This window comes from Macrosteles quadrilineatus, unplaced genomic scaffold (genome assembly GCF_028750875.1).
Source record: "Macrosteles quadrilineatus isolate MER2022 unplaced genomic scaffold, UCM_ALF_1.0 Scaffold_1__1_contigs__length_201487025, whole genome shotgun sequence".
Classification (NCBI taxonomy): Eukaryota; Metazoa; Arthropoda; class Insecta; order Hemiptera; family Cicadellidae; genus Macrosteles; species Macrosteles quadrilineatus.
The window spans coordinates 144320257-144337021 of record NW_026542594.1 but is presented as its reverse complement, the minus strand read 5'-3'; the positions used below and the strand labels follow the sequence as shown (position 1 = coordinate 144337021).

The window sequence follows — 16765 nt, the reverse complement described above, 5'->3', positions numbered from 1 at the left end:
CTCCAGGGTTGAGTAGATAGGCAAAAAATCCTTTCTCAGGGTATCGTTTGTACCTCCAATAAGTACAGCAATGTTTTCTTTGGATTGTAGTGCAGAATCCGCAACTTGAATTAAACCTGCATTAGGCATTACTGTTCCCATGACTTGAAGTTCTGAAGGTGTGCGCTTTTTTATTTTTGGCCCCAAACTCCTTCCCTGGCTATCAGAATAAACAGATAGTCTCAGACGCTTCCACATACTTTTTTTACTTGATAAATTTTTGTCTTGAGCCTTGGTGTCTGCTTGGATTTTGTGTAGAGTTTTTTTAGGACTTTTCCCCTTGACTTTATTGTGTTGCTCTATATCCGCAAGTCCCTTTCCCAATGGTATTTCCTGTTGATCAAGGTTTACAACATCTTCACTTAATGGTAGGTATTTGTTGTGCAGGGGCAGTATGTATCCGCCTCCGTCTGCAGTTGCCTGTCTTGGACTCTTAGTGGTGACTTTTTTCCAGCACTCTGACACATCACTTGGGGGGCTGGTGAAGATCTTTGCTGGCACACATTTGTTCATTTCTCCATGTTTCTGTCTAGTCTTAAACTCTTTTACTGGTGCTAGGCTCCCCATAGGTTTGTTCACAGTTTTAGTGAAGAATAGTGATTCAGTTATTCCATCATCCAAGGTTATTTTGTTATTTATGACGTATGCAATGTGGCTCCTCTTGGTGATCATGTCGTACTCGGTGACTGGGTACTCCAGAGAAACCTGCTCGAGGCTGGTAACTCCCTTATTAAGCACCTGATCAATTATCTAGAAATGTATCTAGAATATTATATTATATTATCTAGAATAGGAGGTCACGAGATATTATTTGTTTACAAGATGATGTTCCCTATTAAAAATGCAAAGAATTTTTCTTCAAGCGTGCAAGATAGCTGTTCTAAATTATATTAAGTTTCAATCGACTACTCTATTCCCGTATGTAGGACGGGCCAACAGCTAGTATTAATTAAAACCAAAGCAGTATCATAGGAAACAGCTGATTGATTTATCACTTAACACAGAATATTGTCATTAAAGTCGGGACCACGAAAGTGTTGAGGGAGGAGCCTATTTACCACGTGACTTCGAAGGAGCCAATGAGGACAGTGCGGTTTTGCCAAATCTAATAATACCAGCTGATTTGAAAATATTGTTTGGTATTTTAATTAGTGTCGTCAACGGGCAATATGGCAACGTCGCACTAGCCTTGTCTTGTGATTGGCTGTCGCCAAACTTTCGTGGTCCCGACTGTAGTTGGTGTCAATACATATTTTCCTTAATAGTGTTTTGGTTATGGAAGTTTCTATAAAACAAAATCTTTGTATTCTTCATTGCATAGCAAAAATAAAAATTCATATAGCATAAGGTACTTACCTTGAGAGCAGCATATTCTTCTAAATTGTCATAGGCAAAAATACACGTGACAATATGTTCTATCGACTGACCCTTTTTACTTTTGTACTTTTGTATGGGAACAGAAGGAAGTACTTTATTTGTTGCACTCCCATCAGTAACATTTAAAGTAACGGAATTCTTTTTCCTCTGTGGCTCTTTCAACACCTGAAAAATTAACCAACAATTTTACAAAGGCTGTTTTGAATCAAGAACCCCTTTTTGAATTCTTCAACTAGTACCATTCTCCCTTTTGGACCAACTGAAGACAGTTATGTTTAATAGTTAAGTTATGTTTATGTCTGGCAAAGCTGGGATGCAATAATGAGTTCCATTAACCCTCCAACTAGTGAATGGTAAACTATGTGGTAGAAAGGCAATTTTTGTGACTTTGCAGACTTTTTTTTATTCATATAAATTCAACCAATACAGCAAACCTATGGAACCATATATATGTTTTGTACGTAATATAATGAAGAATTTGAAAATACAGTGTAGTAAAAATATGAGTATTTTGGGGGTCTGCAGTGCACCGAAAAATTTGGTACACGGTTTATGCTTAGTTACCGTCATAGGTTCGGTACAGCATTTTACGCAGTACAAATTCAGTACAGCCCATTATAATAATAAATTACTTTTAATTTACTATCGTTGTAGTCACCCGTAGTTGGTTTCGAGCAGATAAAAGGCTGATCAGATTTTTGTTTACGATCTTCATAATTTATTACAAAGGTAATGATGCAATAAAAAACCCAATAGCAGTCCCAAATCCATTAATATTTTATCACGAAAATAATCGTTGTACTTAAGAACTTCCAAGAACTGGTGAGTTTTATCACTTTTAAACCTTTATGACTTTCCTCAATTCAATTTTATCATAAAAATAATAGTTTTATGATGACTTTTGTAAATGAATTTTATCTCTAACTCTGTCAGTATTTTCGTGAATATTCAATTTTTCCGCTGACCATTGCCTACTTCCATAATACTGTTTATGGCTTTATATTAAAACTTGTAACTAATCTACAATCTTATTTTATAAGGTAACATATTTGCTATGGGTATTTACACACTGTAATATAGGTAATGAAACGGCTGCGACCAGCTGTATGAAGCCAAAAAAGTAGTTAGGCCTAATTTTAATGAACATTTTGAAAGAGGTTGTTTCACGTAAGGTTGTGATAAAAATCACTACCTATCTCAATCAATGTTAATGTAGCGAGAAAAGTAGCTAAAATTCCGCTACAACTACTTAAAAAATTTAGATAGCTACTGATAAAGCTACAAAATCTTAAAAGTAGCATAGCTACAGCTAACGCTACAAAAAAAGTAGCGTGCTACTGTAGCGTCGCTTCTTGTAGCACGCTACTTCCCAACACTGGTTATTCTTATGAAGAATATTGTAAAATGTTGTAGTTGCTTGTTTATAGATATAATTTGATCAAACTTGGATTATTTATTTATTGTATACTTAGCTATTGATATTTTACAAAAAAAAAAAAACACACTTTATTAGTTTCCTTGTAGCAGCAAACCTAGGTACTCCTTAACCCTAATGTTATTTAAATAGATTTAATTGAATATCAATTCAGACAATGGAAATTTGCTTAGTCGGGAGGTTTGATGCGGCGGGGGTATATATGTTTATTAAACTTACTGTATTAGGTAAGGATGGACCTTACCAGGGAAAAAAATGTCCCAATTTTTGGGACAGGATTACATTTTACACAGGAATTTTTCAGGGCAGGATTTGATCCGATCGTCGGCGATTTTGCCGCTTCGCAAGAGACGATGACGCCGCTATCGCGAGAGATGTTCACTATAGTTCCGCGAAGGAGGCAAAGTTATTTCGACGATCGCACCGTGACCGCGAGTCATTTCGACCTTTAAGCCGTGACCACCAGGTCACAATATTGTGTTAGGTAGCAATATTGCTCTACACATGTCAAAATTTAGGATTTACTAGCTGTGTACCCGTTCTACGCACGGGGATCTTATAGTATTCAGTTGAAACCTTATATAAAGAACAGCAGTTGGTTTGCATATTTTTAGATATGCTGGCCAAACTATCTTACTAATATTATAAATCTGAAAGTTTGTGAGTTTGTGTGTATGTTTGTGTTTTGCTCAATCACGCATACACTACTGGACGCATTGGGCTGAAATTTGGCATGATGATAGCTCACATTCCCTATTAACATTTAGGCATAATCTTATCTCAAAAATCCTTTCGGGCTCCGCCCCAGTGGGTCTGTAGTTCCCCATGTTAACCTTATGAGTATTCATATTTAAAGGGAATTAAAGAAATTAGTCAGCTGTTTCAACTTTACAAGTAGTTGTTTATATAATATGCAATAGCATTAAAAAGTTATAAGGTTTCCCAACAGGGTGCAGCACTATTATTATTTTGTTTGTGCATATATGACAACAGCTAATTTGAACTAAGCAGCAACAAAAAGCTGTGATACACAATGAGAACTGTCAAAGTAGGATTGTTTACAGTTAGGTTTGAGTTTTTAATTTAATGAATAATTTGTGATATTGTGCGAATGTTTGATAATTTATTTTTTTCTATTGTTTAGGTGCAATGGTAGAACATTATGGCAATGGTAGATGTGCTATACTTTATCATACCGTAAATTCCTCCCCCCATTGCAATCGCAGAGCTTGAGTATAACTGCAATAAGCATTTTATACTTATATGCCAACCCCGTACGAAGGCCGGGTGCTCTGCTAGTTATACATAACTTCATTTTATGTTGTTTGTTGATGTTCCGGATCGGTATGACAATCAATAAAAGGTTAAATTACCTGTGTCCACCGGTCGATCCTAATATATCCTATTACAGGAGATGCATTTGGGCGAAATTAAATCGCCATCATGAGTCCTAATATAATGTCTTGAGCTTCTCCATTAGGTGCATCTTGGAGTTTTTGAAACACATACACGAACTGTACACTTATACACATGACGAATAAAACATAAATACAGGGTAGGCCTACTTTTATTTTTACTATGGACATGTAGACGGGCGTCGGTCGTGTGCCGAGTCTCGACTGAAAACGCTCATTTAAAAAATGTAACATTCCCAGCCATATACAACACTGATTCAAGGTCTTTTTCCCGGTTATCAAAACTCAAGAACAATTTTATACACAAAGAATCTCTATTTTCATTTACGGTTACCCTACAAATTATTGCACTTGCGATTAATTAAATCCGTTATGTAAAAAAAACCTTTTTAATCTTACTTGGTTCGGATTTGCTTTCAAAACGTGATCGGAATTGGTTACGGTATTTGTAAACAACATTCAATGTAAACATATCAGTGACAGCTAGAAGTTAACTTTGATTACCATACAAAACTAAACAAGGTAGAAGTCTAATACTATCATACTAACCTTACAATTAATGCAGTATAAATCGACTTTATTTATATTGGATATTAAAGTGGGTGTTTTTCTGAAATCTTCATTCCATTTCCTTAGGTTTATTACTCGTTTCTTGTCATCATCTATAACATTAATTAGTTTGTAAACTGTCTGGCTCTACATAGTTTTGATTCTTAATATAATTATAGAATTACAAATTATTATTATTATACAAAAGATTTTCTAATTAGTTAAATCAACATCAATAAGATTTCCTCAATGAGGATACTGGGATAGTATAGATAAAGTTTAGTTTTAACAATCTTATACTTATATATTAAAACGTGACAGGGTATTTTTATTCCACGATTCTGAATCAACGAATCAACCACTTGACGAATTTTCATGATTTTTGTGTTGAAAGAAAGATAATTTTGAAAGGAAGGTAATATTGAAGCCATAATTTTAGTTTAGGGTTTCAGTTTTTTACAAATTGAGTTTTTATTTTTTTAGTCTATCAGCCAACGTTAACAATTGAAAGTCGTTTCAGTGGTGGTTTAACTAACAGCTGGTTTCAAACTGTCATTGAAATGTTTATGCTACAGGTTATTTGTTTACAAAAATATTGATCTTTGGTGTTTGGCTACACACTATTTCATTTTTAAGTTTTTTTCTCTACCAAAAAGTATCTGCGTTATCGGGAAATAATGTGTGATTTTGAACTATATATCTCAAACACTTGCTTTTTATTAATATAATCATTTTTTGACATAAATGCAAACTATGTAAGTAAAACTATGTAAGTTTATGCCATGAAAGTGTTAACTCATGTTTGGGAAATATTTTGTTCAGAAAACTATCTCTTAATCGTTAAAGATATAATAATGTGTTGTATATTGTAATTTTGGTTAGTCATGAAAATGTCAACCAGTGTAGTAGGTCTCTAGAAAACTGTCTAATAAGCTGTAGGGTGTGAGTAGAAACCAAAATAGATTCATACCATACCATAACTATCCCAGTAGTACTGTATGGTTCCAAAACTTGGGCACCAGTTCAAGATAACAGAGGTTGAGATACGAAAGAACAGAGAGCTAAGAGAAATGTATAAACATCCAGATATAGGGGTGCTTTCAGAAAGTAAAAGGATAGGAAGGGCAGGCTATGCGTGGTGGAGAGAAGATAGATTAACTTTTAAAAGTGAATTCCAAGGAGTACCTTAAGGTAGACGACCACTTGGAATACCAAGAATAAAGTAAAAAAAAACCAAGTAATGAAAGACATCTCCAGGCTGGGATCTACATTTGAAGAGGCAGGGGATAGAAGAGAAGGGGAGGCAAGAATCCTCTTAAGGTTTCAGTGGCCACGGAGGTAAGATAAGGTACGGTAAATGATAGAATGCAATGGAAAGTGGTATATAGCTACTGTACCCAAAACCAGTGTGAGTGTAAATCGGCCGCAAATCCCACTTCAAGGTTTTTGAAATCGACACTAAGCTGATTTGCACATTCAAATTTAAAATCTGCGCCAAACATCATGATCAAATGGTCCAATCAAAGGACGAGCACAGAAGGATACCCAACAGCTGTTTGAACGAGATGAACTCATAACGGTCAACGTTACACTTGGAGGACAAATCTTGTCTTAGTCAAACACATCGACAATTTCGTACAATTATTAATTATTGCTTTGTAGCTCGCAAAATTAACATTTTAAAAATATTGCTGTTGCGTCAAATTGACAGCAATTGTCAAACGCTTATTAGAAATGAATTTAAATTACCGGCTCAAAACTAGTGAAATCGATTTGTTCGAACATTGAAACACCGTCGTTGAAATAGGCCTTTTGTAAAAACTGTACTCTGCTAAACCCGAATTTATTTTTTTGGAAATTCGTTTGTCTTGTTGTTCGGATGCTATTCTCCTGGGGACATGTTACCGCCCCCCGGGTGTGGTCATCTGGCCGACTTTAAAATATTCTCTTGCGCCTCATGCCAGGCTACAGTCGTGTCTTGATCATGTGTGACTTTAACTGTGACTTACTCAAACATGGAGGTTACGATTGCAGACGATTGACAAACATGTTTGACTCTTGCAACATGACGATACTCCCACTGGACCCGACTCATCACACTGCTGAAGCTGATACCCTACTAGACCTTATTATTTAAAGTGATTTTCAGTCCATCATGGCCAGCTTCCAGTCCCTGCCATTTCTCGACACGACCTAATTTATTGCGCCCTTGCCACGAGAGCTCCCAAGCCCGAAGAAAAACTTATCTCTTACAGAGATTTTAGAAATTTTAATGAAGCAAATTTTTTGTCTGATGTAAATTAAACGCCTTGACACTCCATAAATACCCTGGAGTCAGTCAATGATATGGTCGATTCACTTAATTAAACCATTTTAAAATTATATGACAAGCACCCTCCAATTTTAAACCATAGGGTTAGTAAGTCGATCCGTTCCTTGGATTAGTGAGATCATTGGTTTAATGGCTCAGCGGGACTCAATGTTTTGGATTTGGAAAGCAAGTTAACGTTGTTCCTATATCAATTCCATCGAACAATTTGAATAATTATTTTTTTATCAGTTTCATCACCGGCAAACGGTACAATAGTTCAGAACCATTTAACTGAGTATAATTACGTTCCTTCTCTTCCATCACGTTTCCAAATTCCATCACAAAATTTTACTTGAAGCCAATATTGCAAATTGATGTTTTGAAGGCTATAAGGTGGTTAACGTCTGACGCCACTGGTTCTGACAGAATCCCAATTTCTTTAATTAAACAAATCTTGTTTGCTCTCCTCCCAACATTAACTTTCATGTTTAATACTTCACTAAGATCAGATATTTTCCCTGAAAAGTGGAAGTCTGCGCTTGTCCGTCCCTTGAATAACATCTCATCGCTTTAGTTGAATTTTTAGTTTTAGCTTTATTGCTGAAATTATCTGACAGTGAATTGTTTTCACATTGTAAAATGTTGATGATTGCATTTTTATCCCGTATTTCATCCCTCAGTTTCCTCTGCATTTTTTCTAAATTCTCATCTGGAGCTGAGAATCATCATTTCTTTTATTCTTCTCAATTTCAACTGATCTGATTAACAATATTTTTCTTCTGTCAATTCAAACATATTTTTTGTCAAGTCAATATTTACGGTCCTACACGCGTCAAGTCTGTTTAAAATTTCAGTAATGTCAGGGATCAAATCGACTATTGCATCACTTGTGTACTTTTCAGAAAACGCAGCAAGTATTCCACGAATATTATCTGCAAAATCAATAACTTCCTCATTCACAAGTTCACCTTACACATTTTTTAGTTCTTTTTTGAGCTTCAAGCATTAAATTTTCATGGAGTCATTGGACCGGTCATTACTAACAACTCCTTTTTGGATATGCGAGCAGGCTAGCAATACAGTAAAGTAAGGCAGGAACAGTCTACTTATGAAGGCGAAACCAACCCCGCAGTATGTTGTGCTGTCAACTTCCAGGTGTCCCTGCTAGATAGGGTAGTTATGTACTTCATGCAGATTAAAAGCTCCCACGCAATTTCCTTTATTACCTTGATCCTGCTGTCAGTTGTAACCATAACGCACATACGTGAACTTTGAAGTACAAGATTAAGACTTCCCTGTGGTAAAGCAAGGTATGTGAACTAACCTAGCTCAATTGTGTTCAAAGACACAAATACACATTGTATTTGTACTTATTTATGAAAAAACTATGTCTATATCTATGTCTAAAGGAACAATATATTGATTAAAGTATCCTCAACACACAGTGTGTTATTAATTGTTGAATTTTAGAGATTTTCCAGGAAAAACTATTACAGGGCATAGTTGTTAATATGATAAAATTATTATGTCAGGCTACAGCCACACGGGCGTTTTTCCACGCAAAAAAAGCGAGAAATATGAGCAGCATTAAATGTAATGAGGTATGCCAAATGCAGTGTTTTTTCACGTAGATGCTGCGCGTCTGCAAAATCACCCGCAGCGGGCTTGCGCATTACCCGCAAAGAATGAACTGGGGTGCATTTTTGAAGCTTGTTTTCACGCTCTGTCCCTGGGGAGCAACACGCAGCTTTGATCAAGTCGTCCTAGCAAGTTAAAATAATGATATATGTATCTAATTTTTTCCAGGATAGCGTATAATATTTTTGGGTCTAGCCAATTACACAGTAGGCCTACACGTTTTATCTTAAACATAGGTTGAACTTACTGGACCACTTAATAATTTGTTACTAAAAGGAAAGGAATTTAGTTGGGCTAAAAAAATTAAAGAGGCATTTATGTAGTAGAAAAATCTGATGAAAATCTTGTAATAAAAATATTTATACTATATTTATTTGTTTACACTAAATGTAAATAGTTCGGTAAATGAAAGGTTATCAAAATAAAATAATTTTAGTGTGGTTTTCGTTTTAAATTAATATACCATTCATAATTCGTCAATCAACTGCGGGTTCCCACTGTATTTTGCCGCTCCTGGACTTCAACTGGCTTGAGAATAAGCTACATTTTACTGTGTGAAAAAAACAAACGTGTGGCATACAACAGCGGGAATTCAAGCAGTGTCAAAATAAGCTACATTTTAACGTGTGAAAAACGCCACATGTGGCCGTAGCCTCAACGAGAATATTAATATAAGCATTCTAAATTTATTTAAATTTATTCACAGATACCTTATTGATTGTTTTATAATAATTTGGTGTTTTTACCCAACTTAATAATAGTGTTGGATATAGTATACAAACATTTCATTTAAATAATCTATGGTTTATATTTTGTATTGTCTTTTCCAGCTGCTATGAAAATATGAACTTTTATAATTTTGAGACATATGATTTTTTGAATGAATTGTTATGTAGTAATCACAGAAATAATGGTTTGGTAGCATTTTACTATGATTGAGTAACTTTTCTTTTGTGATTAATTAAATTATTTTCTGCTCATTATCTAGTCTATTTCTCTTTCCATTTTTGACTTTTAACATTTGGCGACCGTGACAGGATCGTATGAGTTCTTAACTAGATAGTCACTATTGAGATAATGGAAAGAAATAGGAAACTAAGAAAAACCTTCAGAACAGCATTTACCAGAATTTATAATGGGATAAATGAGGAGCTATGCAAAGATGAGCAAGACATACACAGCATACAGGGTAAATTGATCTCTCTGGAAGGTAAGATAGAAGAACTAAAAACTTTGGACAGGGAAATTTTAGATTTCTTACTTGATTCTGAAGCAGATGAAGATGAGTTAAATGAAGAAGTTAGGCTAGCAGATGAATATGTAGAGAAGTTTAATCGAATTAGTTTAGCTGTACAGAGTAGATTGATTAGGTCTAGGGCCACTTCACCTAATTCCAATGGGTCTGTAATGAGTAAATCTGCTGCTGTTAGGACTAAGCTGAGGCTACCTACTATTGAATTCACAAAGTTTAGCGGGGATTTGAAGGATTGGCTACCTTTTTGGGCACAATTCAAAAGAATAGATGATGACGAGAATATTGACGATATTGATAAATATCATTATCTTGTGCAGGCTACTTTAGCTAATTCTAGGTCTCGTCAGCTGGTCGAAAGTTATCCTGCTACCGCTGAGAACTATTCAAAAGCTTTGCAAAGTCTTAAAAGTTGTTTTGGTAGCATTTTACTATGATTGAGTAACTTTTCTTTTGTGATTAATTAAATTATTTTCTGCTCATTATCTAGTCTATTTCTCTTTCCATTTTTGACTTTTAACAAATAGTTTTGTAGTGATGTGACCAGAGACTTAAAATGTTTAATATAATAATTTAGTGGTCACCTAAATATCAGCTGACAGATGTTTAAATAGTTTTGTTATTTTTGGTTACTAGGAAGAAAAAAATAAAACAAGGAACAGATACCTATGTTAGGTTTTTCAACAAAAAAAACTGGTTTAATTTATTTGTACTGAACAATTGCTTGTTACTAAAAAAGTATGTTGAATTAAATCCATCATATTTGGTGGAAAATCTTTGACTATTCATTTCAGGTATTTATTCTGGTATAAATAAAGTCTGATTTTAATACAAGGTTCTTTCCACTAAAGTTTCTCTCAAATTTTTACATTGATGATTTGTTATTAAACTTGCGACTTTACTTTGTTAATAATGAGTACAGACAGGAGAAAAATGAGTGTACATAATTATTTACCTGTGATCATTGTGTTTTTGGCAATTGTTATTGGTTTGATACCAGGCCAGCCATCCTTAAAAATAACAATATCATGACTGAAAAACACTCTTCCATCAACCTCATTGGTTTTTTCAAGCTGAAATAAAACAATCAATACAAGACAATTTCCATTATGCCACCTTATTTGTAGATAACAAGAATCTAAGAATTTCACAATTTTAAAGATAAGATGAAAATGTGCTTTTTTAGACATGTCTAAAGCCTTTGATAGTGTTCACCATCCTACCTTAATAAATAAGCTTAAAAATTATGGTATTTATGGTAAAGAATTGAATTGGATAAGGTCTTATTTGGAAGAAAGGCAACATTATGTCAGTGTTAGATTTGTTGAGAAGCAACATTTGTACAATATAAAATCTAAGTTAAGGCAGGTACAATATTCGGTTCCTCAAGGATCGGTTCTTGGACCGTTCCTATTCTTATGTTATCTGGGAGGTATGCAGGAATACCTAACTAATAAAATTCAGAATACCAAACTATGTTTATATGCAGACGACATAAGTATGTCAATACATGACAGAAATACAAACAGTATAGAATCCAAAATAGAAAATGCCATTTCAATTGTAAACACTTTCCTCAATGATAAAAATCTTTTATTAAATAAGAACAAAACTACTTTGGTTAAATTTTCTTGTAAAAATTAAAAAACGATGAAATTTTTAATAATTTTGAGAATAACACCAAGTTTTTAGGTCTTATAGTTGATAAAACGTTAACCTGGTCCAAACATGTTGATCATGTTTGTAAGAAAATAAGTTCTGGAATTTTTATAATTAATAGACTTCAACCTTTTTGCAATGTACAAACCCTTAAAACAGTTTACTATGCCCACATTCACTCCCATATATCTTATGGCATTGAAATTTATGGGGGTACGAGTAATCAAAATTTAAAAAGAATTTTACTATTACAAATGGAAGCTATCAGACACATCCTAAATTTAGAAAGAACCTCTAGCAAAAATTCTTTAAGAAAATATTTCAAAGATTTGGAAATTTTAACAGTTCCGTGTTTTTATATCTATAAAACAATTCTTTATGTAAAAAATAATGAATCAAAATTAGAGCGACAACAGGATATCCACAATTACAATACTAGATATAAACAAAATTTCACAATTAAAAATCATAAAAAAGAAAAATATAAGCAAAGTCCTCAGTATATTGGCATTACATTTATCCATCAACTCCCAGATGGCATAAGGAAGGAGCAAAGCACAATTAAATTTAAAAAGAAACTGAAACAATTTTTAATAGGAAATTCTTTTTACAGTCTAGATGATTTTTTTTTTACTTTAAGTAATGTATTTATTTTATCTAACTTTAAGTAATGTATTTATTTTATCTAAAAACTGCTGTTATATAAACCTTTTAACTTTATGTAATATATTTATGTTATTAAAAAATAACATAATGACGCATTCATGTACGATGTATCTGTACGTTCTGAATAAAGATTTTATTGATTGATTGTGTTTGACTTCTCTTATTATTGGTAGAAAAGGGGACATTAAAAAATATAGATCAACCTTTTACAGGCAGCAGGCCCGGATTTAGGGTGGATAACGCCCTGAGTTACAAATAGCTTCTCCCCTCCCCAGAAATGTCACTATATGAAAATGACGTCTCATTGGGTCTGTGTAATAGTCTCTACTCTAGCTTGGCAGAGTATTCGACAGTACTGTGGTATGATGCCTTTAAAGTGATGTAACCTAGTGAGTAATTGTTAAAGTAAACGATCAGCAGGCTTGCAACATTGTATTGTAAAAGTTGTGGTGGAAACAACTAAAATAAACACCAGCTGTTGTTTTGACACAAGTGCAACGTAATCATAATTGTTTTGATTCAGATTTATGTGATTTTGAGTTTTCGTTATTTTCTCGAGAGATTTGTGTTATATAGTTTTAATTAAGTGTCAATGTCCATTTGAGGTGATATAAGAACAGTTCTTGTACGTTTGCGTATAGGCCTACACTTTTATCATAATTAGGCCTACAATAAAAATGTTTATCCCGTATAAACATTTAGTATAGTAGTAAGAATAGGGTTATGTTGGTTTTTATCTCCGTATGTTTAACTAAGTAATAGTGGTTAATGGAGTATTTGTCTGATGGTTTAAGATCAGACAAATTGAGAGACTTATTATTTGCTGATGAAGAAGATGCTGACAATCCCAATATTTATTATGGATCAGACCAATAAAGCGATGTCAAGTTTTTTGTAAAAATTGTTCAAACAATCCCGGACTTTATAAGGGTGAATGTTTCTAAAAATACCAGTAAGTGAAAAAATCAAAGTAAACTAAAAAAGAACTTTCAACTTGTTGTTTGTGTGAGGGACAAATATACATAGGCTACTAGTGATGGTCAAAACCAGAAATTTCGAATCTCGAAACCGAAACTTTAAAAATCGATTCCCGAATCTCAAAACCTAAACGCAAAACTTTTTTACTTAGATGGTTACAAAGGTCAAGGTTACAAAAAATACACATAATCATAAAATGTTAAGTATGCAATTGGTGTGAAACTGAATTGTACCAGTTATAGTATATAAGATACCTTTTGAAGTTCAGGATAAAATTTACTTGTTTCATTACTGTTAATGATGTTTGCTCTGTTACTACCAGCTTGTTTGGAAACAGTGTTAAAAACAATAACAATGGCACAAAAAATTTCAGCAGTTTCAAAAATAAAACTGCCAAAATATTTGATTTTGAAACTTTTGAATCTCGAAACTTGGTGATCGGATCTCGAAACCGAAACTTTTCCTAAGTTTTGATAGTTTTGAGATTTGAGATTCGGTTTTGACACATCACTATATGCTACAATTTACACGTTTAGTAAATACGCAAGTTATTTCATTTTCTAACAAATGTATGTTTATATTTAACATGTTCGCTACCACAATTATATGGAATTTACGTTCACATAGACCAGCGACGCAATTGTGCGTCGACTCGTTTCTCACAATAGACCACCGACGCATATTTGCGTCAGCTGGTCACATTGAAATAGACTAACGACGCACAGTTGCGTCGGTGTTCAATGTTATTAATCAGCATATTTCTTAGCAACGGTCTATTTTAAACCCCTGATTTTATCGTATCAGTCTAGAGTGATATCTGCCGCAAATGTGAGTCGCTTGGTCTGTGGATATGACGATTGGTTACGTCACACAACAGTTGGCAACATTGTTGTTTACATTGTGTATTCCGCGACTTCACAGAAACAGATGTAAAAGTTATAACCTTAGCAGTTTTGGCTAGTGTTTAGTAAAGTTTCTTTATTTGTTTGTGTAGGGAAAAGCTTGAAACAACAAAATTTACAACGACCCTTACGTGCGTCGCCTGGTCTATTGAAACGAAAATGTAATCTTTTTAACTGGATTTCGTTAAATAGACTGACCGACGCGTATATGCGGCGTTTTAAAATTTGCTCAAAACGATAAATAAAAACAATATTTATTGCTTACTAATTCACTTAAGGTTAATATGAAGTCAATTAGTCCATTTAAACGATATTTCTCTTTTGGTCTGTTGGCAATGTTATTCCTATATCAATTGGTCTGTAAGCATCGTCATGATCATTCCTTTTGGTCTGTAGGAGTGACCGGACTGACGCAAATGTGCGTCGCTCGGTAGTGAACGTGTTAATATCTTATTTGTTTTTTTTTAATTGAATAAAACAGTTGTCAGTATAAAATTACAATTGTTTTAATACAATTTAAATTCCCTATGCTCTCATATATCAACCAAATAACCAATTGAACCAAATGAAATCAATACGAGCTGCTGGGAGCGAGCCACCATGATAAATGCCGAGATGACGAGTAGTGGGTCGGATGGTGTACGACCATCGGAACCGATTTAGTATAGATAGAATTCCGACTGACTGCCGACTTTGTTGTGGCTGCTCCTGCTGGCCTTCCGTGAATATTAAATGAAAATATATTGAATGAATATTAAAGCCCTACAACTGGCGGAAAACAAACAAAAATAAATTCAAAAACACCGTGCATAAAATTTGGAGTCCCACAGGGGTCAATATTAGGCCCATTATTATTCATTATATACATAAATGGAATTAATGATTTATTGGTTGATCAGAATGCCAACAAAGTAGTTTTGTATGCTGATGATTCAAATTTGAAAGTTTCAGGACCAACTGATGAACATATTAAAAGATCTGCAGAAGAAGAATTAAATAACATAGTTTAATTTTTGACAAATCTAAACTTGCAGATAAATTTAAATAAAACAAACTTTATAAATTTAATACAAATAAGAACCAAAATGGTTTTTCAACAGAAATAAAATAAAATGACAACATTGATTATTTCAGAAGTAACGGATGCAAAATTTATGGGTTTAATTGTGGATTGCAATTTAAACTGGAATAAACATATTAACAAAGTTAAAGGCAAAATGAATTCAGGAAGTTATGTCCTTAGAAGATTATCTAAATTCTGTGATTTAGCAACTTTAAAAGTAATATATTTTTTAGCTTAATTCACTCACATTTGGCATATAAAATTTGTGTATACGGAGCAACAACTCACAAAAACTTAAAAAAGATATTGAAACTCCAAAAGAAATGTATAAGAATCATGCTAGGTTTGAAGTACAAGGCTCATGTAAAGGATAGGATTAGTGAACTGGGAATTTGGTCAATATTTGATTTATATATATATGAATGTGTTATGTATGTGAAACAAAACATGACTAATACTAGTTTTCTTGGGCATAATCATACTTATAATACAAGGCACAAAAATGATTTGAAATTAGAAACATATAGAATAGAATTTTTTTTTAAAGACCACATATATAAGGGTGTTAAATTCTTTAATAGATTGCCCGAAAGTTTGAAAAGTGAGACATTAAGAAATTCATTAAAAATTGAAAGGCATTCATGATTGAGAATACTTGTTATTCAATTAATGAGTTTTTGTTAAATAAAATAAGTTAAATGGCGTTGTTAAAAAAAGTTTGTTGGTAAAAATGTGTACTGCATTATACCTGTAAATAGATTAATTTTAATGTACTTATTTTTATTTCTTTGAAATAAGATCTGACACCATTCATTGTAGGCTACATAAATTGTACATATTATGAATAAAGACATCTTTGATTTGATTTGATTAAATGAATATAATATTAAATGAAATATTAAGTGAATAATATTTTAAGCTGGAAGTAGACAGTGCCTTCTATATCAGTCATAAACACTATAAGTTTAAGTTTAGTTAAAAGGTCAGTATAGTTAAAAGGGATAGGACTACCTACCTTAACTCTGTGTAGTCGCAAAATATCTCCAACTTCAATTTCACTGATAACAGTTATTTCGGCAGTGAAAAAATAACACGTGAACAAGTTATTTGTATCACTGTCGTCCATTAACTCGCACACCAACATATACTTATCAGTTTTAGTTGTTGAGATTGGCTGAAAGAAAATGAAATTGTTAGTCATCATTAACATTTATTATCTATGTTGTTGTTTTGTATCAAGACTTATTGTGTTTCTAGTTAAACAACTCACTTTTGTAAGTCAAAACCACTGTTTGAAAGTATAGCTCGGTAGCTGAGTATTATGTAGTGGATATATGTAGTGCTTGTCTAATAATCAGAAGGTCGCCGGTTCATTCCTGAGAAAAGTCATAATCTTTCTAATGATTCTAAACTGGACCCACTTGATCGTTGAGCTTTTAATAAATGATCCTGACTAAAGAACCAGCTGTACAAGCCAGTAA

The 16765-nt window shown here is 33.4% G+C and overlaps 1 protein-coding gene across 1 annotated transcript in view; it reads right to left on the bottom strand.

Moving 5' to 3' along the window:
- Positions 1–16765, bottom strand: part of LOC128986304 (uncharacterized) — a 68177-nt gene that overhangs the window by 28477 nt on the left and 22935 nt on the right. The window contains exons 5-8 of the mRNA XM_054406602.1: positions 16300–16458; positions 10972–11089; positions 4816–4928; positions 1396–1581 (exon numbers count right to left, since the gene is read on the bottom strand). Coding sequence (XP_054262577.1) covers positions 1396–1581; positions 4816–4928; positions 10972–11089; positions 16300–16458 — 576 coding nt within the window. The remainder of the gene's footprint in view (positions 1–1395; positions 1582–4815; positions 4929–10971; positions 11090–16299; positions 16459–16765) is intronic.